General features: G+C 37.1%; 1 protein-coding gene across 7 annotated transcripts in view; it reads right to left on the bottom strand.

Annotated features, from left to right (window-relative positions):
- Window positions 1–16,521, bottom strand: part of ARAP2 (ArfGAP with RhoGAP domain, ankyrin repeat and PH domain 2) — a 120,364-nt gene extending 103,843 nt beyond the window's left edge. For 2 of the 7 annotated variants that reach the window (XM_048941480.1, XM_048941485.1), the window contains exons 1-4: window positions 16,023–16,174; window positions 9,612–10,647; window positions 2,984–3,054; window positions 1,926–2,005 (exon numbers count right to left, since the gene is read on the bottom strand). In XM_048941480.1, the coding sequence (XP_048797437.1) occupies window positions 1,926–2,005; window positions 2,984–3,054; window positions 9,612–10,510 (1,050 nt within the window). In that variant the 5' untranslated portion in view covers window positions 10,511–10,647; window positions 16,023–16,174. Of the gene's footprint in view, window positions 1–1,925; window positions 2,006–2,983; window positions 3,055–9,611; window positions 10,648–14,925; window positions 15,062–15,134; window positions 15,885–16,022; window positions 16,176–16,228 lie in introns of those variants that run through there. The other 5 variants (XM_048941481.1, XM_048941487.1, XM_048941482.1 and 2 more) reach the window with 5 other exon arrangements.
- Window positions 16,522–22,308: the final 5,787 nt, after the last annotated feature.

The raw sequence follows: 22,308 nt of genomic DNA, 5'->3' as shown, positions 1-22,308 counted from the left end.
TTTCAAGAAAAAAAAAAAAAAAAAAAAAAAAAAAAAGCTAAGAAATAACAAGGCTAGAAAACTTTTCTAGAAAAACTGCTCATGCAATTAAATTAATTACAAAGAAGTTTAAATTTGAATTTGTAAAAGACATTTTAATAACTGGCATAGACAAGGCTATGCAATAGAAAACAAAAGCTTAGAAGTAACTTTTATGCACATAACAAGAATTAGAAGGAAAAGCCATGAATTTATGCCCACCTCCTTAAAAAGTGAACAATGAAAAACTAAAAACTCACACAACACAATTCCAAAGAAAAGAAAGTACACATCAAAACTAAAGATCATTTTTATGCTTTTAAAAAGCCTCTCATTACATGATGCAATTTGAACAGTTTAATTTCAATGCTCAATTTAGTCAATAGTTTACAACAGTTGAAAAAGAGAAACATTAGCATGAAGACCAAGACAGAAAATAATTATCTAGTGTTTTCCTCAAGTCAGTGGCTTGAGATCAGCTGAAACGGATAAGTAAAAAAAGAAGCAACAATTTCTGAGTCAGAAGCATTAGTAGGGAGAGATTCACAGCATCTGTTGGATGCCTTACTAAGCTAGTTAACCTCCCAGAACACCATGTGACTCAGACGTCTGTGCACATTCCATATATAGCACCAACTGTTCAATTACTGACCTCAACAAAAATGTTTACTTCAGAGAATCTTGCCACAAAAGTGATGTACAGCAAGTTTGTGGTTGTGTAAAAAAAATAATAGAAGTCCTCAGAACGTTCATATATAGGAACTAATAAAAAGCATATGGCCACAAGTGACTATTATATCACCTCAGTTAGCATATAAGCTGCTTTCATACACTTTCTGTGAGTCTGTGCAGAGATGCTCAGTCTTGATACGGCATTATCAGAAAAGAGAAAAGCCACTTCTACCGTTACTAGTCAGCTCCAATGGTTATCCTTTACTTAACCTCACTTAGGCACAAAGTACTATGATACTGTAGTTAAGAAGGTACAAGAAAGCTGTTAAGGTAGCCTGCAGCTATCTGTAACTGACTGTTTTTCATTCAATATGATAGCATCTAGCTCTGAGCAGAAAAGAGATACTCACCTGTTTTCAAGAGAAACAAAAATAAACAAAAAATAACACAACAAAGAATGGCCACAAGTTTGTATTACTATTGAACACTACAAAGTGTATTTCAAGATAAAGTCATTAGTCCATACATATGTATACTGTTGTGATGGTTTTTACTGGGATAGAGTTAATTTTCTTCATACTGACTCATATCATGCTGTTTTAGATTTTTTAATGAAAATAGTGGTGGAAACATTGATGCTTTAAGTTGTTGCAGAACAGTGCAAAATTAAGACAAGGAATGTTCCATTCTAGTAGTTTTCGGTTGAGCAAGAAGCTGGGAGGGGACAAAATACCCAATCCAAGATGTCCAAAGGCATATCCCATCCGAGATATACAATAGATTGTCATGCTGAATAATAACACTGAGGGTAAGTGGAAAGAAAGAGGGAGAAGTTCAGAGTAGTGGTATGTGCCTTCCCAAAAGAAAACATTACATGAGACTTGCTTTCCTGAAAGTGGCTGAACATCTGCCTGTGAATGGAAATTATTCAATGAATTCCTTTGTTTTGCTTTTCTCACACACATCTTTTGCTTTACCTAATAAATTGTCCATCAGTTCTTTCACTTTTACCTTTCCATTTCTTATCTCCATCCCATCAAGGGAAAGAGAATGAGCAGCTGTGTGGTGCTGAGTTGCCTGCTCACAAATATAAAGCTTCTGCATGCACTAAAGAAGATGTAAAAGGTACTGAGAAATGAAACAGGAGAGCAAAAAAAGAATTAAGGGCAGTATTCAGTACATAGCATGAAATTAAAGATAAGATGAACCATTTGTATACAGACTTATCAACTTACTTTAGCATCTTTAAGGTTGTCCCAAAAAAAGGTTTCTCCATAAGGTGATATGACAGGTGGCTTTTCTTCCGAGAAAGTTTCTTAAAGCAAAAAAATATAGCATCATACACTGCCATGTTCAAGAAGATACTGATTAAAAAGTCACAAAAGATACAGGTTTTTCTACTTCTGATTTTTCTTTTCTCCTCAGGAAAAAAAGAAAAATCAAAGTAAAAATTGAAAAACAAGAATTTCCTCATTTCAAACAGAACTCTAGTTAATTTTTTTCAGATAATACCCTTTATTACTTTCTCTCAATTTACTGCATCTTCTACCTAGCATATAATTTAGATACAGCTTGCATACAGGCTATCAAATTAAAAAAAAAACAAACTTTCGTTGTACTCTCTCAGGAGCAGTAATTGCAAACTTGATTCCAACTTTAAAAAACAAAATGCATAAAACTAAACAAATAAAACCATTTCATTTTTACTCAATTTTCATTCCATCACCAACCATCTGCTTGAAACTGATACGCATAATTTCAAACAAGACATACTTCAGGAGTCTAAAAACTGGTTTTTTTGTTTTGGTTTGGTTTGGGTTTTTCTTACGTGCAACTCACACTGTTAACTTCTTCCAGTAAACTATTTAACACAATTAATTTCCTGTTATTTCCGGGAGTACCATTCTCACTAACATTAGTCAGAAGTACCCTGCTTAAAGCCTTCGAGAAAAAGCAGATTCTGCTTTTAACAATCTGCATCCAATCTTAGAAACTCAATGTATCATAATCAAAAACAGTCATGTTAAAATAACTAAAGTTCAAAATCTGGATTTTCAAATTTTTATTTTTTTAATTAATTATTTAAAAAAATTATTTATTTTTTCACAAATAAAAGCTAAGTGAAAAAAGAGAAGTGGTTACATGCTCTGCTATTTTATGCATCACTTTTTTTAGGCGTTCCAGAAGCCTGGTATTTCTTTAAATGAGCAAGTCAATTTTAGATTTCAGCTTCTGATTTAAGGTTTCCTTTCTCTGAAGATTCAAGATAGAAGTACCAGCATGCTTGACTCACTTTTTTGTGAAACTTGCCTCCCAGCACAAGATATGTCTGTAACATCCACGTTTCTTCTTTTCTGAAGGGAACTTGAACAAAATATAGTACAAAATGAAAACATTAAGTAAAATATCCCAGAAATTGAACAAAAGCATATTATGCGATTAAACAAGTCATTAAGAATACATACAAACATAAAAATAGCCAATTCTAAGTTTCGGGAAAGTCTCATGACTGAATTTAAATATTACCCAATCACTTGCTTTCCTCCATTTATGACACAATACTTCACTGATCCGAGTAGGTATCTCCAGAATATTTTTATTTTTTAATTGGTCTTAATATTCATTTAGACTTTAGGGAAGTGTGAGAAACTACTTTCTCCTTCTACTTCATATGTAGTGAATGCATTCAAAACTACACTTCCAAAGACAGTCTTCAAATGTGAAGCATATGGTGAGTCTAGGTATGAAAATCCAGATCCAATGGAAAGAAATAATGCTGAAAATGTTTAATTCCCAGTGAGGATTTTTTCCCAGTAAATTTTCAATCTGTAACATAACTGAAATTGCTTTGCACGTGCATGCAACTGCCATGATGCATTTTATAGATAGACAAGGACATGTATATACATACACACACGAAAAAATCATTTTATTATTGGTGTTGTGCTGGTCCCTATGCATTTCAGAAACTTCTTGTACAGTGGCATATGCCAGTTAAGATCACATTTTTGTCTTTATTACTGATATTTCAGGCAACTTTGGAATAACTGAACAGTAAAAAACATGCCTGAAGTAATACTTTTCTGACCTATCTTCAGTGCTGCAGCAGCAGCCCGCTCTGATATCACCCTTGTTAACATGAATAACTAGCAATCTCTCTATTTTATTTTCTCTGCTTGAAGTAACAGTGATATTGACCCTTGTGCATCCTTACAGAATACCCACTGATTGATAAATGATACATAAGATTGTATGTAAGATTGCTGCAGTTTCTATTAAGAGTTTGGGGGTCTTCTGCCCTTTAAATACAAAGATAAGTATGTTTTAATAAAAATATCAATATATCTGATTTTCATTTCCCCACTAGACATATTGAGAAATGTTCTTTTATGACTAGCTATACTTCAGATTTTAGAAATACTGACTCATAAAGTCCACGTTAAATTGTTTCATAATACAGGCTGGCGTTTCTCTATGACAGAAGGCATACATTCACGTATTTCCATACTGCATTCTTTCCAATCCGTGCCTAAATCTGCCCTCATAAAACAGATAGTGGATTAAATTCAACATAGAAGCAGTACTTTATAAAGTTATTTGCTATTTCATGTTATCCTTGTTATACCAGTTATGCTTCCAGATGATGTTGCGTAAAATTCTTGTTTTAGAAAACATAGAATGGGTTTGGCCCAGTTAAAGTAGATTACAACCTAATTCCATGCTAAATAACTACTTATTCTATAAATTATAATTAGGAAGATAGAAAAAAAAAGAAAAATACACAATACCTCGCATCTATTCAAGTAGTTCACTAAATCTGATGCAGCTACATCTTTTTGAAATTACACAGCAATCATGTATTTGATGCATCTGAACTTACCTGGTATGTTTACAAGAGAGCCAAAACTAATATTTTTCAACATAAACAGCATTTGTTTGTTGTCAAGTTTTTTGTTTTTTTAACGTTTTTAATAGTATTAACTAGCATTAACATGAATTCAAGAGAAACAGTAAACAGGTTTGACTTGAAGAGCTTTTAGAATGATCAGTTTCTTCTTTATGTAAAGCAGTCAAGTCAATGGCTAAGTTTCAGAGTGAAAGGATTTAGAAGTAGGTAATTGTAATAGTAATGAGTAAAAAGTAATACAGATAAACTCACCAGAAAATAAGAAATAAATCAACTTATAAAGACCTGCATTTTTTTTTTAATTTCTATATAATTTCATGTATGTAATCCATGCATGGCAAGAAAATCTGCTAGAAAGCAAATTGTAGAATTTTTACACACAATGTAAAGTAAATTTGGGGGGAATTTTTGGAAAATGATGTTCTACCTTATGTCAAATAAAAACCATCTCCAGAAATAAATGAAACAGCTTAGTTTGACTATTTGAGGGATTACATTAAAAAAAAAAAAAAAACACCATACAGTGCAGGATATAAAATTAGAATTTATCAGTGCTCAGTTACTGTACAAAATTAACTCCTGAACTGAATAACAAAAAAATATAAAAGACTTACTGGGGGCAAATAAGATGCTCCTCTTTCCCCTCACCCCTAAACAATTCATCCACATCAAAATCACTGGTGTCTATCTAAATATGTCTCTCTTCTTAACCATTTCCAAAATTGCAAATGGTCTAATGCTTTTCAAATAAAAAAGTTCCAGTTATACAAAGATAAAATAACAATTTCCATCACATTTCCTTTTTTTTTTTTTTTTTTTTTTTTGGTAACTTTAAAAATTAAGGCCCATTATTTTCAAGAGACACAGGATGTGGCTCAAGCTGCATACTCCTCCCCGCCTCTCTTTCCTTGTGCACAAACAGGATGAAATGGCGTGATGAGGCAGCAATTTGATAAACAATGAGAGAGACTGGAAAAGTGAGAGCTTAGTGCTGGGCAGAGCAGAGCTGTTCTATTCTCTCTCCACCTGCCATCTCACCAGTGATGCAAGGGAGAGAGCTCGTTGCAAGCAGCAAGTACTTCAGAGCCCTTACTGGCATGAATCTGTTGTGTTTTAAGTGAATGAAACTTTTGTTTTCTGACTCATTCAAAACAGGTTTGCTAGTCAGCTCCAATTCTAATCCTCCCATAAAACAAACATGTCCAAAGCACTCCAGAGCTCTGGGATTCATAGGCTGCTTGTATAAGTAAATTAATGGAGGTGCTTGGCTGTAGGAAGAGCGAGATCCATTTCTACTACCTAAAAACTGTCCTGTGTGGAAGAATATGGAGCAGAAAAAGAGAGAACCAGGCTGGGAACTTCATTAGCAATTCTAATTCCTTTAATGTTAGAAATAGTTTGTAGAATGCCAGCCCTGCTATGTGTCCACCATGGAAGTGGCAAGTTGCTGTCAATGGACAGTTTGGTTTAAGGCCAAGCACCTTTGTTCACTGCCAGTGCAGCAGCTTTTCTGTAGTTACTTTTGGTTTATTTCTTCTTTCTTTTAATGAGGAATCTACACAGTTCCATCACTGAGCTATACAAGTTACTAAGTTGGAGGATGTCTAGAAATCCACACATAGATAGAGTATGTCGGTCTCCAACATAACCTGTGTGGCACTCACTCGGTGTCACAACCAGTTCTACCATGTTATAAATCTGCTTCAGGTCTTCCATTAACAGCACTGCAGCTCCAACGAACGCAACTGCAGCTATCTCACTCATCAGTGCCTGCTAAAGGACGCTGTCCTCGGCATGCAGAACCTTCAAATCTATCTCTGTACGTACTATCTTTAATCATGGCTGCAGGCACGTATGTGGTTAGCTCCATCCATTGCACTACTTTCACTATGTCTTACAGACACCAGATTTTAACTCGCATGGAAGAAATTGCCAAAGGAATCAAGAGACCCAGAACTTTCATCCCACTCTGTCCAATCCCATAACATTAGTGGGAACGCACGTTAACAAATTCAAACTAGTGACTTAAATACAAAATGCAGAGGCTCAGAGTTTTATTGCACATTTGTAACTATCTTGAGTTCCACTTCGAAAATGTCATGGTGACTTACCAGTTGACAACATGTTTTGTTACAGGCAAGAGCCCGAAGCAAAAGCATAGCACAGGAGAGCAGCTAAGATTGCAGGAGAGGCAGGTACGTTATTACTAATAAAAAGTTATACAGTCACAGCACTACTAAGTGCTGCAAGGAGACCTACTGTACCAACTTGGTGTGCCAGAAGGCACACAAGAGATCATGAGAAAAGCATTTCCTTGCATAAAAATTTAATGACTAATATCCATGCATGACCAGAAGACGATGCTAGGTTTCCCAGTAGATTTCAGCTGGAATTCTCTGCCTGTATGGGAAAAGCCTTCACACAATGTAATTATAAGAAAACCAGCATCCATCAACAGAAGTCAGTTGAGAATACTTCTTTATGCAATCCTATACGACAGATATGATCTTTCCTGAGGTTAAAGATGCTGCAAGCTACTACTTGAAAGTTCTTTACTAATTTCTTGCCTCTAAAAAAACAAAAAAGAAAAAAAAAAAAAAAGGAAAAAGTACCCAACAGAGTTAATCAAGAATGTTTTTTAAGTTCTGTTTTGAAATTCTGGTTTACCCTTGATCTTCCTCAGACAGACTTGCTAATTGTCCTTCAGCATTTTTACACTGTTATAAATGAGCATAAAGACAAAGAACATAAACTCAAGTTCACAAATCAGGATGGTGGGTAATGAAGTTGGTGACCCATCCAAACATCAGTCACTAAGAGATCAGAATTTGGAGGATTTACTTTGATGGCAGGAATACTATAAACACAGCATATTCTTTCTACTGGCTGATTCTTTCTCAGAAGACGTAAGAATATTCTTTCAAAAGCTACTTATTATTGTCTTTTTCTGCACTCGGTTCCCATTTCAGCTCAGCCAGAATAGCTTTGCTCCATAAAAGTTAACATTAAGGCACTCCCCATTGAAAAATGTTTATACTTCCATTTCAGTAAACACAACTTGATGTTTCAGAAGGCAGAGATAAAAAAAAAAAATATTGAGGAACACAAAGATCTCTTACTTGTTGCAAAAAATCTTTGCCTCCCCACCTGTTCAAACAATTGTACTCCACTATTTAGCATTAACATCTTTCAACAATCTGAAAGAAACTTATAAATGCTTGGGAAAACTCTGCACTTAAGGCATGTGTAAACTTGCTAATGATGTTTCTAACTGCTAAGATATGCTGATGAAAAAGACAAGATAAATACAAAACATTCTCAGACATGTCCCTTCCAGGCATAGTTAGTGGCTTGGGAAAAAAAAAAAAAGTGGCTAAAAAAGTGCAACCTCATGATTTGGATATGTCTACAGTAACAAAATTTTGCATATGTTTTTGCATGAATTTTTCTTCTCTCTAAGATGCTGTGGGAAGGTACTCTGTGAATACAGCTCATAATATCATGGTCAACTGCTCATTCATTGTCTCCTATTTTTAATATTCATAGTTATTATGAGAGACTTATTAACAGAGTTAACTTCTAATATCAGATCTTTACTTTTACATTTCACCACCTCTTTGCAAAAGAAGCAACAAAAGTTTATTCAAGACAGTAAATGCCACTGAGTAGCATTCCAAAGGAATAAAAATGTACACACACATCACAGGAATATTTTGAAACCAGAAAGTGGAATGTTTTCCTTTCCCCACCCCCCCTACTTCTTCCTACTGGAATTCCTGAAATAAATAAATAAAAATCATACTGCAAGCATCATTAAAAGCCAAGCTTTGTTGGTATGCAAATACCAGCAGAAGCCAACAACTAACATCACAAACCTGTTGTATTCATACTCTGAATTAACAGTTAAATGATGAGGAGTTTAGAAATCAGTCTAAGAGACATTATGAAGGGTTTGCTTTAGATACACAGTATAAAACAATTTATTCCACTGTTAAGTATTTTATTCTATTTTAGAACAACGTAAAATCTAGTGCAGTTTTGTGCTTTAAGGCTAAGATTTAAAATCATCTTCCCGTGTTCACATGTGCAATCCACCAAATAACTACTGCTTCACACAGATACATTCTTTCCGGGTGGCTACACCATACAATGCATGAAATAGACAAGGTGGCTCTCCTAAATTTTGCCTCATTTTTCAGATAGAAGCACATTAATACATGTAGTTGTGTAAAAATTCCTATATATTTTTAAATAACGTAACTCATTTTCTTATAAGCTTTTATTTTCAAAGGACAATGTTTTCCTGAAGATGTACTTTTAATAGGTTCTAAAAAGTATCAAGATTATCTGTGTTTCACAATTTTAACTGCTGTTTCCTAATAGAAACAGATCTTTCTAGGATGATTGATTGTCTTCATGAATTTACTATCTTGTGACCATTTTCTCCGCTACAAATCAGGATTTCATTTGATATTGGGCCTAGTGTCTAATTAATTGTAACATTTTGGTTCAGAATACATTCAACATCTTTCATTTTTTTCAGTATAATTTTTGTAACATTTGCATATTTTCATTCTTTCTCATCTATATCTTGGATATAGAAATGCTATATTTATATAGCAGGCCGTATTTATCTAAGAGAATATAGATGGTTAAGAGCATATAGGTTTAGTCTACCAAATGCCTGATATAGTTGTTCTTAACCTGGATTATTTCTAAAGCAATAGGATTCATTTCTTTGGAAATAAGTAGAGGCGCAGATGATCACAGAGATTATAATGCGCATAATTCTAAAGTTTCCCATATATTCCCTTCCGCACTTTTAACTTGCATTGAAGCTTAATCCTTCTTTGGATAATATGGCATTATTCATTCCAGACCCACTATATTTACAGCACACACACACACACAAAAAAATCCACAAAAAGGCACCTCACGCCTACTCTTCCTCTCAAAACCATCCCATAAGTTCTCTGAGGATAACAATTCATCATTAAAAAGAAACAGCAGTTACCTCAATGAAGTTTCAACTTTGCTTGATTCAGGGATTTCTGGTACTGGTCGATGCCTTAATATAAAAGATCGGCTTGTTCTTGGAAATACTTTCACACTGTTCTGCGTACAAGAATCATATAAGTCATTGTCTATCATTTCTCCTTTAAACTTCACAAACGGTGAATGTGTCTCACTATCAGATAGATCCTCCTCAACTGCAAACATCTGATGTTTGTTTTCCTTGTATTTTGTTTCATACGAATGAGTGAGTGAAAGAGGATCACAAAATGCTACACAGTCAGCCAAGTGCTCATCAGTCTGGTATGCAGCAGCTTTTTCCAGCAATGTATTTGACTCGGTATTCATCTTCATACTTCCACTTGCAGCTTTTAGTACACTGTCTGAATTCTGGTATAAACTATAAAAATCTGAGTTTGGAAAGTTTTCATCATTCACTTCCAATAGGTTTTGCTCTCCAGCTCTGAATCTTTCTTTACCAGTGTAAGCTTTGTTAGGAAGTCGTACCAATGATATTGCAGGTATCAAGCCAGATTCATTTACTTCTAAATGGCTTATTGGGGAATCCTTGTCTGAAAATAAATATTGTTTCCTTTCTAAACCTTTCAACTCTTTGCGTTTTAAACTGTCACGGGAAAGAGAATTTCCTTGCATTTTTGAAAGAGCGGTGTCTAACTGCTTAAGTATCCTTCTGCGATGGCCTGTAGGCAATACTCCCATTTGCTGAAGTGCACTGTTATTTATTCCCATACAGTCTGTCACAATGTTATAGCCATGTTCTTTAAAGTTAGGAAGATATTGTCCCAAGTTAATGTTGACCAAAAATTCTTCAATATCAGTGCCACTGCTTGTGGATGACATGATGGCAGCTTCATTCCGAATATTGCCCCTCACGGTCATGTAGAAAAAGTCAGGATAAATGCATAATTAATAGCAACAGAGCTCTCTTAAATTTGTCATCAGTCAGCCAACAGAAAACACCAGTTTCTCTGAGACACTTCTTCAAAGCACTTCAGTTTTTTTTAAAGACTGCAAACCTACACAAAAGAAAAACAAAATTAGAAGCAAACAAAAGAGACATATCACTGTATTAAAAGGCTTGAATTCACATTAATCTTGGATAAAATTCTGAAAGGCTCTTTGTCACTGGTACAGTAATTTTTTAAAGTTTCTTATCTATGCAAATTTCAAGCAGGTTAAATAACATAACCTCTCCATCCTTTTACAATTGACTGTATAAAGAAACCAGCAAAATCAAAGTCTTAACACAAGTAATAATTTTAAAACATAATCCTAGTGGTTTCAAGATATGAACAACTTATCTTCAGACACACACTTCTACAGAACTTGGATATAAAGGGTAGAAAATGTGGACTAAGAACAGAGCTGGAACCCAGAGCTTTCTCACTGCCCCATTAGCACCAACTAACAACAGAGGGACTGCCACTACTTTATCTTCTGAGCCTCATATACTCCTTAATGTAGAAATACATTTTCAACAGGAAAAGGGAAAAATCACTGACTACTGCATTTTTAGTGAACTGTGGGTTCAAGCTGTTTTCAAATGAGAATCCCACTGGAAAAGTATCGACCAATACAGGAGTTTGCAGAGAGAGAGTCACTTCTGAGAATTTATGAGGGAAAAAATTTGCTTAAATTATTTAAAGAACCATAGCCAGAAAACTGTGGAGGCAATCAAAATACACCTCGTGGATCAGGCTCTTCAGAAAACTGCCATGAGGGAGGACAAGAACCAGGTAACTACTAGCTGTTCAGCTTTGGTAAGGAAGCAAATTGCTCAGTCACAAACTGGCAGACACACAGCCAGAGGCAAGTTCTGGCCTTCGTGCAAGGGACCTTCAGTACCTCAAGTGTCCATGACAGTGTCCTCATTATTTTCCAACTCAGTTTTCGCACTCCCCAGAGTTCACTCACACCAGCTCTCCATCCTTTCATGGCCATTTCCAAATTCATGATTTACACAACTCAAAGCAGACAGAGAAGCTACCACTCTGAAGGTGTCTGAAACACCCTGAAATCATATGTTCAAGGGCCAGTTTAAGGGCAACAGCAGTCAACACGGTTGTTTTTTTTCTCCTGTCTTTTCCTGTATACAAAGTAACTTGGCCTTGGGGAAAGCTGCTTACAGTAGCAACTATTCTGGCACACGGGTACTAGCCTTAAGCAATCCAGAGGAGAAAAAGCAGCTTCAGTAGCGTAGCTTAAGACTTAAACAGCAAGCTGAAAGAGAAGATATTACGTATATATTTCTCTAATGCCTTTTGAATAATTAAATCATTATTCAGACTTTCAAAAAAGACATAAAAAACAGGGAAAAACAATCTTCACACTTATACCATGTATGTATGCATGTGTGGCACAATAAGAGAAAAAAGAGAAGTTGAACAAACCCACATTTTTTCTGAAATATATATATATAAATGTGGATTACAAATATTTATATATATACACAGACACACATACATACATATATAGATAGATAGATAGATATAGATATCTCAACACAGCACTATTTTTACATAAATTTCATTATTTATAACAACTCTACATTCTTGCCAATATATTCAGCTTCAGTTCTTGGGCTATATCTTTATCAGCTTTGATCTCTGTTGACAAAAGTTCCAAACAGTGATATACTATCTTCAATAAGAAAGGCACACAACTAAAACTTCTTTGGAGAGCGAACTCTACAGGCCAGTCCAATATCAACCTCTCATAAGACAAGAAGTTTTTTAGGGAGAAAGCTCTCACTGTGTGATTCCTAAGTAAACTCAATTCAATCAGGCTTGGATTGAGCTAAACAGAGCACATATCTCAATCTTCATCCTTCCTTTAAAGACTTCAGGCATCAGTATTTCCTCAAGCTTTTCATATAAGTCCCTTCATAAAACATAAAATTCAACACTACTGCCCGTAACCCCTCTAAACCCCTGAAAAAATACATATATAAAGACATATTATTTACATTCTGTCAAGAAGTTGAATCTATATTCTTAGCATGGAGTAACTACTACAGAAATGACTAATGCAAGCAAAAAAGTCAGGCAGGAACTGTTTGTGTCTCAGTGCTTCATGTACTCATTAAGAAAAAAAAAAAAATACATGTACTCAAGTATACATATTAAAAAAAAAACCACTCCAGTGTTAGCATTTCAATCTAAGTATTTCAAAATTGATGTTGAAATTGGTTATCTCAGCAGTTTCCATCTTCCTTGGTTTTGTGATGTGTTTAGGGTCTTTATCCCTGAGGTGTTAGCATTGATTTTCCCTCAGTATCATTCTTTCAATCTTTCCACCTTCAGCAATGACAAAAAGTCACTTAGGTAAGCAGCTTTTATTTACTTACACCTTTCTGTATCTAAGTACTTTGTTTTCTACATGCAGTAGCTCTGCCCATACCTTATGCTGGAACACCTCCAGTTCTGTTACTTCAGGAACTCAAACAACTTCATATTATCAGTTACTTGGATCCATCTCTCTACAAACCACAACACAATGGATTATCTACTGTAGAACAAACTCTGCTTCCAAATTTGCAGAACATCATTTCTTTTTGCTGCACATTTTGCAACATAGTGCACAGCAGACTGAGAAAGGAAGAACTTGCTTGCTGCAGAGATATTCTTGACCACAAAATGCCAACAATGCTAGGAGCCGAAGCCAAGGCCATTCTTTGTTTCAGCAGTCATCTCCAGCTGAAGGCCTTTTAAAGAAATTGTACAAATCTGGCCTACCTATACAGCTCATTAGGTAGCAAGTTCACTGCCATGTGTTAGTGCACCGGGGGGAGGGTTATGTTTATTTTGGTATAACTGCTCTCAGATGATGCTTTAAGTAACTAACAAATCTACAAACAGGTGAGTGTTTATATCACAGGCCAGAGGATAAATGGTAAAATCATTTGTCACGTTGCAAAGTTTTAGCCTCAAAAAGCACACAAAAAAATGGAACTCAAGGAACACCTCATCCAAAATACTACACTGTTTCCAAGTAATGACTGTCAGTGAAAAAGAATGCATTCTCCTCCATAACTTGAACTGCAGAATAAGGCATAACAAACTTTAAAAAAGGTTGCACAACATTGTATATGAAGATGTAGCAATATATACACATTTATATACTTACTTTCACATCAGTATCTGTATCATGAGGGAAATTTAAGTAAACAGTAGTATCTAAGTTTAGTTTATAGGCTGCATCCATACTTTCACTCTCAGAAGCAGTGTAGAATAGATTGTCCCACTGTCTTTGGCAGAAACAAGTATCAAAAACAAACAAAAAAACAACAGGGAAGATGGAGAGGAGGATTTGGTCTTGCCTAAATAAAATTGGTTCATAATACACTCTCATATCCTCCAGTGTAGAGTAACCTAGATAAAAACCATTTGATGAATTTATACAAACGGGGAGACTGCTAGAGTGGGAATACAAAATAAAGCTGCTTGGAAGACACTCAACTAATCAGTTTTACAAAAATAAGTAAACAGTGTGCAGATAGCTATGGAGAAAAAAAAAAAAAAAAAAAGAAAGTGATACAAGGAGATCCATCTGGTCTTCTCTTCCAAGCAAATTTACTCTTGGCACGTGACTAATTGCAATTTGTTCTGTACATCCTAAGTCTTAGAGGGTATTATTCAACTTTATTGCAGAGATGATGTTTCTCACACCCTCTTCAAAATGATTTTAAGATCCTTCTTCTCTCACTCTTTTGGAAGGAGCTGCAACAATGAGGCAGAAGAACTCAGAGTGGCAGAGCAGCTATTTTTTTCAAAAGAAATCAATAACTACATTGCCCCAAAGAATACAGGACAATACTGGCACAGAAAAGCAATGCATCACTTTCAGGACTCTTCCTCACATGGAGGATATGTTCCTGCGTCTAATAGTCTCAAAACCTGTACCAACTGATACAGCCATCACTCCATGAATTTTGAATTGGAAAAACTTTCAGTATGACACTGACTGGAAAATGTGCCATGACAAATGAATCTAAGCTGAAGCAAGCAAGCAAACCAGCTTTTAATTAAACGTGTGAACAAAAAGAAATAGCTGAATATAGAAAAATTCTTTCTCATTAATCCATACTCAAAAGAGACTTGCTTTTCTTTTAAGAATAGTACTGATATTAGCCTTAAGAAATTTTCAGAAGCACATGGCAAGCCAACCTCACTTTCAGTGATAAGTTCAACAAACGCAAGCAAGTTCAGGCTTGCTCCTAACTTCTGCTCAGCCACATACTAGATAAGTTCCAAATGAAGAGGGGGAAAGAATTAAACAACTACCCTAGGACTTACCAAGGACAGACAAATCTGCCAGCGAATTTCATCTTCCCATTGTACATAACTATATAGAAGCGGATAAGATTAGCGGGCTTCGAAGGTCGTAGATCATTACAGATCTTTCCAAAAACCAACACAATGCAATCAGCATGTTGTCTGAATGCTCAGAAAAATTCTCGTGAGTGACCATTCTAAAGGCATTAGACCTTTGGATCAATACATACCAATAAAACCCATGGCAGTCATGCAACTAGAAGTGATTTTTTCCCAAAAGCAATGAAGATATCAAGTGCAACTCAACACAGTGCTTGATTAGGAAATATTTTAAGTATATCCTCTGTCAATATGCTTCCTTCTTGTTGTTTTTCATTGTTGTTTATTCTTTTTTTAATTGCAGAATAACTCTCTTTCAGAGGAAAGTTCAGCAATTTTGCTAGTTCGGAGTCAAACCTTGCTCTGCAAGAAATTCCAGTGGGACAGCTTGCAGACAGCGTGAAGAAGCGTCTCCGGAGCGAGGAAGTGAATAAGCAGCTGAAGGTGGAACCGGCCGGGAGCACTGGGGCGAGTTGCTGCGGCAACACCCGGCGCTGTTTTTCACTCCGTGCTTTCCCTATAACAGGGAGGGCATCCGAGCGCCCCTCCGGCTTTCTGCAAAGTGAGTTTCATTCACTTTTCGGGAGAATTCCCAGGAATACGTGGGCAGCTACCGAGAAGTTCGCGTCTAACTTCCCGAAAACTACTCGCAGAGTAAATAAAGCACAGTTCCTCGGTATGCCATTTACAGACCGTTAACATAACCAAGCTGAAAAGCAAAAAGGAAGCAAAGTGCTTCCTAGCTGCCTCCCAATTCTCTCCTGCCAAAGCCCGACTTTCCGAGCGGTTCCCCGTCCTGCAGCACGGCGCTTCGCCCCAAGCTGCCCGCTTACACGCAGCGGTGCGGAGGGGGCGCCGAGGCCAGGACACCGGCAGCCGCACAGCGCCCGGCCCAGGAGCTCCGCGCTCGCAGCGCCCAGCCCGGCCCGGAGCCGCCCGCACAGCGAGCAGGCCACCCTAGCACCGGGTACCGCGCAGCCCTGGTCCCGAGAGTTCCGCGCCCGCGGAGACCGGTTTACCTCAGTGGCCAAGAACACAAGGGGAAAAAAGAGCTGCGTTTCAGGCCGCTTCACCTTTCTTTTCTCTCTCTGCTCGCTCCTTCCTTCCAACTGCCTCCACACCGCACCGCACCGCACCCCACCCCCGCGCTGCTCCCGGGCAAGCCGCGCCCGCGGCGCGGAGCTCGCCGCCGCCCGCCCTGCCCTCCCTCCGGAGGCGGCCGCACCTGGGCGCGGGTGGGGAGCGCCCCTCCGCGCGTGGGCCGTGGGGTGGGCCGCCCGTTTCTAAGGCCCAGCCAGCAGACACGGGGCTCCGGGCTGGCCCCAAGAGCGATGCAGCCTCGTTGCCTTAGCGCTGGTGGCATTGCCGGTGAGTGATAGCTTGATTAAAAACTAAAATAAAATTGTTAAGTTTTAACTACCACGTCTAATCCCCCCACTTGTAGCAACTCGCCCACATCTGCGAATTACTGCCGCGCTGTTGAAGCCAGCCTTATTACAAGTGAGACGGGGAAGTGCTTTCATGCTCTCAGTGGGCACAGTATCTTCCTCCTCATGTATCACCTCTGAGTGTTTGTAACCAAACCCCGGGGCGCACTGCCGGGCTCCCAGCAGCTGAGATCCGACGCCTGCATTCTACTAAGGCAGAAAGGGAGGGAGGAGCTGCTGGGAAAAGACCGGTAATTAAAGCCGTCATTCAGGAGCAAGCAAACCTGGGTTCTTTTGGCTTCTTCAAAGACTGCTCACTGCATGCTAAACACAGCCCTAGCAAACCGCCTTACTTATAGCAAGGCTTAAGAAGTGTTGGTGCCTGCGGAGCACCAAGCTGTAAAATGAGTTCTGGGGATCACACATTGAATGTAAACAACTTCTTCACTCTGTGACACAATTAGAAGTTTTGAAGGTTGGCATTACAGAACCAATTCCATCAGTGCTCAGACACTTCTGAGATGCTGCTGCACCTCCTAGTTTTCAAATGCCTCAAAACCAAAGAATATACTCAGTTTTACCTCCTAAGCTTGCATTGTGCAAGCAATTTTTATGGCAAGTCCAACTTTGGTGTAAACTTTTCATTTTGGGTCTATTTATTTATTTATTTATTTATTCTGAAGAAGTTTATCATTTTCTTGACTCAGTTTTCACTAATGTTTTGGCCAAGTCTGGCACAATGTCACTCCCAATTGTTTGCACATGATCCCCAATGTTTTCGAACGTTACCTCACAGACGTGATTCAGGTAAGTAGACTAAAGCTCTTTTTGGACACGGCCTTTCTGGATTGTAATCTAATTACTCACAGATTCATCCAAACACAGATTTACGTAAGATTTCCAGCTAAGCCTATTCAGAACAGTAAGAATGTGAATTAATGCCAACTTAGAAAAGGGAATCTAACCACAGAAACACAGATTGGTGTTTAAAAAAGCTGTCAGAGACTCACATGGAATCCACATAGAAGAGACCATATTCAGCATATTAATATTTGTTCTTTGGTAGCACCTTCCCTCAGAGCATTACATGGTGCTACCCTGACACACTGTATCTTGCCAGAGCTAGTTAATTTTCTAGACCATAGTATAAAACAACGAAATACAGGATTTTGTGAGGGTTTAAATACCAGACCTTCTCAGATGTGTTTACACAGAATTGTAGAATCATAGAATCACAAGGTTGGAAACGACCTACAAGATCATCTAGCCCAACTGTCTACCCACTACCACTGCTACCACAAGCAACTAAACCATATCTCGTAGCTCCTCATCCAGATGCCTCTTGAACACTGCCAGGGATGGTGACTTCATCACCTTCTTGGGCAAGCCATTCCAGTGCCTGACCACTCTCTGAGAGAAAAAGTTTTTCCTTATGTCTACTCTAAAACTCCTCTGGTACAACTTGTGGCCATTTCCTTGAGTCCATTTTGTTGCCTGAGAGTAGCCAAACCCCTCCTCATCACAACCTCCCCTCAGGAGTGCAATGAGGTCTCCCTTAAGCCTTCTCTTTTCCAGACTAAACAATCCCAGCTCCCTCATGTTTCTGTTTGCATTAGTTGAATATCCAGAAAAAAATGTCCAGAAAAAAAAATACACAAATTCAATTTAAGGCACGCCATGCTTTTCAGAGTTTAGGATTCTTTTGTCTTTTTCTCGAAGTGCCTAAATGACATCACTAGCATCAGGCAAACCTATAAGCTTACTCTTTGTTAGAAATAAAGTAGTACAATATATCAGATTCTAAGAATGTTCTCAAGACTGTGGTTTATCTATGGCATATGGTTCTGCCTACTAGAGCATGAAATGGCAGCTTTCTACCAACGTGATAAAGCAGAACTTCATAAAAAACAACAGCAAAAACCCTAAAAAAAACATAAACAACATCCTTACACAAATCCACAAGAAAACTAATTCTTTTAATTCTGATGTAATTCAGATATGACACAAAGCACAATTCTATTCTAAGGCTTGCTGATATTCTTGAGTATTTAAAATCTGTTGGCAGGCTTAAAAACTGCAGAGATTTTATTATCTGATAATTTATTCTTCCCTTGAAGTTCTGTGTTGCTATCACAACATATTGTTAGGTTGGTAATGTTTTTTAAGTAGGTGTAGATAAAATTTCAGTTTGGAAATTAATTATAAGTAATAGTTGAAAGATTTCTGCTATATCCTCTAAAAGATATTAGTGCCTTTTTTTATCCTAAAGTAGTTATGGCCATACAAGAAGGTGGTTCATAGTGAAAGCTGTAAGTTAGCCTGTCCACTCAGAATTTTGGTTACATAAACATTTAAAATAATCTTGTATTTTCAGATTATCACTTTATAAGCTAGTAAGTGTTCTTCTTCACCAGTATGACACAATGTCTGTTGTGACTTTTTCCGTTTATTTGCTTTAAAGACTTTATGTTTGACCTTAATGCAGTTTCTGTTTCCTAAAACTGCTGATGGGGTAGTCCCTTTTAACGTAATCTTTTTCTTCTGTTATTGATATGCTAATTTTGAAACTAATGACATAAAGCTGGTGCAGAAGGCTAATGTACTGCTTACTGATTACATTACAGCTCCTGATTTTTTTTTTTTAATTTCCCTAACCAATGTAGATAACTGTCTCATTACAGTGTATTTTCTGGCTTATGCATTGTATATTATACTCAATTCTATGTGTAAAATCTTCCATAGGCAAGAAGTTATTCAGATTAACTGAAATACTCTTTCTGAGAATAAAAATACGTAAACGTCAGCAATTATATTCACTCTAAAAGCACCTTTTCTACTGTGGTGATGGATGAGTCAGAAAGACTGAATTATACTTTCCTCTCAATGGGAGTCTAATAAGATTATAATTCAAAAGACAGCCCTGCACCAATGTGAGATTTCGACAAGTTAAGGAAGGCCCATCAGCTGCCTTTGGCCAAAGCACACTGTATATTACCCTGCATCCTGGCTCTTGAGCTGACTCCCAAACTTGCAGATGGAGCCCCAAGGGCTGCTGATCCTCTACTTTCACATGCACTGATGTGTGCTTCAGTCTGCTGGCAACCTGAGAATTTTGCCTGCAGTACTGCTTTATTTGAATTCATTGCTTATGGCAAAGTAAAAGCATCTCTTATGTATAAAAATTCACCTAAGTTCACAAGCTTGAAGATGAAAACAACAGATTTCTTCTAGCAAGGAAAGGAGATTAAGCTCTTGCTTCAAATAAAAGGCATATAAACAAAAACAAAAAAAAAAAATCAAATTTATAAAATATCAGTCTCATTCTAGTTGTCACTTAGGGTTTCTCCAAGTTATCTCTCACTTGAAAAGCTACAGGGGCAGTTTCAACACTCTTTTCAGAGTGCCTGTGTTCAGCGTGGGACCTTATCCCGGCACTTCTCTCTTTCATTTATATTTAACGGTTTTCTAGTGGCTTTTGAATACTAACGCAGCTTCAAAGCATGCGGTAGGCTTTTTTTTTTTTTTTTTCCTTTGCTATTGCTCTCATTTAAGGGACCTCGTTACCTTGACATAGCTTCCTGTCATCTTTGAGAAATCTAATGGAGCATTCTTAAACTTATTTGAAAAGTAATCCCTCTGAGGAACTTTCCATCATATCAAAGTGCTAACTTTTTCTCAAATTCACCTTTTGCGCTGTTCTCTGAATTGTAATGAATCACAGATCATTAAGGTTTTATCTACACAGTGTTGGCTTGCTCACATTCTACAGAAACCACATATGACACATTTAAAGATGCTATTAGTTTTAAAGGTCATTGTTTCAAATACCTCCCTCCCACTTTCATTCTGCGTGCTGCATGAGAAAATTCGGCACGGAAAGTAATGAAACAAAATAGACATCACAGAACTACTTTTAAAGAAAAACTTTCCAAAGTACAATCACTGTCAATATAATTTCACATTTTTCTCCAGGTCACTGCTTTCTCCACAAGGAATGAGCAAAACAAAACAAAACACAAAAACATTTCATGATGGTTAGCTCACTTTCAGGATTCTGATGCTATGAAGAAGATGAAACTGAATGCTTACTGTATATGCAAATGTAATGTATATAGAAGAGCAATGAAAGTTTAACTCCATTACTGAGGACAACAGGATAATGAGACTAAGACTTTGTTAGAAGAAAAAGAATAGAGACAAGTGAAAACAAAACACTTTCATCTCATGTTTCTACAGTTTCTTCCTTCCTAAAATTTAATTAAAATTGTAATTAAATAAGTGTCACTTCAATACTGGATAGCAAAGCCTATCATTTTTCTTACATAATTAAACACCAACATTAAAACAACATCAATCATGTTTAATAACTACAAAATGTTATTGCTGATCACATAAAAAGGCATTTTTCTTTCAAGAATTAGTTTTTCCCAAAGGTTATATTTAGGTTATTATTTAATCTTATAAAATAAGACAAACAGCAGAGAGGCTATGGAAATTATGAGCTTCTCCAGGTAAACAGCTAATCAGGATTCTGGCCCCTCAGAGACTCAGTGGTAATCTTGTTCTTTCCATATGAAATAATTAGAAAACCAATGGATCACACAAAGTTTTGATTCAAGATAATTCAGTTTTGTATGCATAAAGAAAAAAACCTTTAAAGACCAAAACCTGGAATAAATCTTTTCACTTTATGCACACTGGTGTAGAATTCATTTTACATGCTCTATTCAGCTGCTGCAATACACAACTTACCCCTTGCTTATGAATGCTCAGAATCCTGGAGGCCTTCACAGTTTTTGCACATGAAACAAAATCAAAAGGAAATAAATTTAAAAATAAAGGAAAATCCAGTCTAAATTTATGCATTAAACCATTCATTGCCTTTTCTACAGTACACCAAATGTCTACGTGGGAATGAAAAAGAAGTAATGAAAACTGATGAGAGTATTTCAGTGTACAGCCTGAAAAAGGCCACTTTATTTTTTTTTTTCATCAAAACTCACTTGTCTTGCACCTGCAAGAAACTGTCCGTTGTAACAGAACAATCAGTAAAAGCAGCTTTTGAGGCACATGAAATGCATACTGCATCATGCTGGATTTCAGGCAGAGAAGATTTTAGCTAGATCAAGATTATCTCCTGTTGAAGAATACGAATAGGATAATTTATTACCCGGATTTGTATATCTTGCTATTTTTATCTCCCCCTTCATTTTTCTTAGATTTTGTAGGTCTATATTCAAGTACTAAATGGTAGTTTAGATGGGCTAGAAGTTCCTCTTGCCAGTCAGTGGAGGTGAGGACTCATGCACCCTGAGTGTAGGCTGAAATTTTGTCCTGGTTTCAGCCAGGACAGAGTTAATTCTCTTTCTAGTAGTTGGCATAATGTCTTGTTTAGGACATAGGAGGAGAACAATGTTGATAACACATTGATATTTTAGTTGTTGACAACCAGTGCTTACATAATTCAAGGACATTTCAGCTTCTCGCATTGCCCTGCCTGCAAAGAGTGTGAGGATGCACAAGGACTTGGGAGGAGACATAGCCACTGACATAGGTCAATTGATCCAAGCTGGCCAAAGAGTTGTCCCATAACATGTGGCCTCATGCAAAATGATTAAACTGGGGGAGCTGGCCAAGGGAACTGACACTGCCTGGGGACTGGCTGGGCATCAGTCAGCTGGTGGTGATTAATTATTTTGGAGGTCATTTCTTGCAGTTTATAGTTTTAATTTTTTTTTCCTTACTGCCCTGGCTTCATCTGGGATAGAGTTGATGTTTTCCTCATCTGGTATGTCTGGTATGATGCTATGTTTTGGTTTCAGGAAAAAGAACAATGTTGGTAGCACACAGATGATTTAGAGTGGTGCTGTACTGAGAC

This window comes from Lagopus muta, chromosome 4 (assembly GCF_023343835.1).
Source record: "Lagopus muta isolate bLagMut1 chromosome 4, bLagMut1 primary, whole genome shotgun sequence".
NCBI lineage: Eukaryota > Metazoa > Chordata > Aves > Galliformes > Phasianidae > Lagopus > Lagopus muta.
The sequence above is the reverse complement of the archived record's forward strand: the minus strand, read 5'-3'. Positions and strand labels throughout refer to the sequence as shown.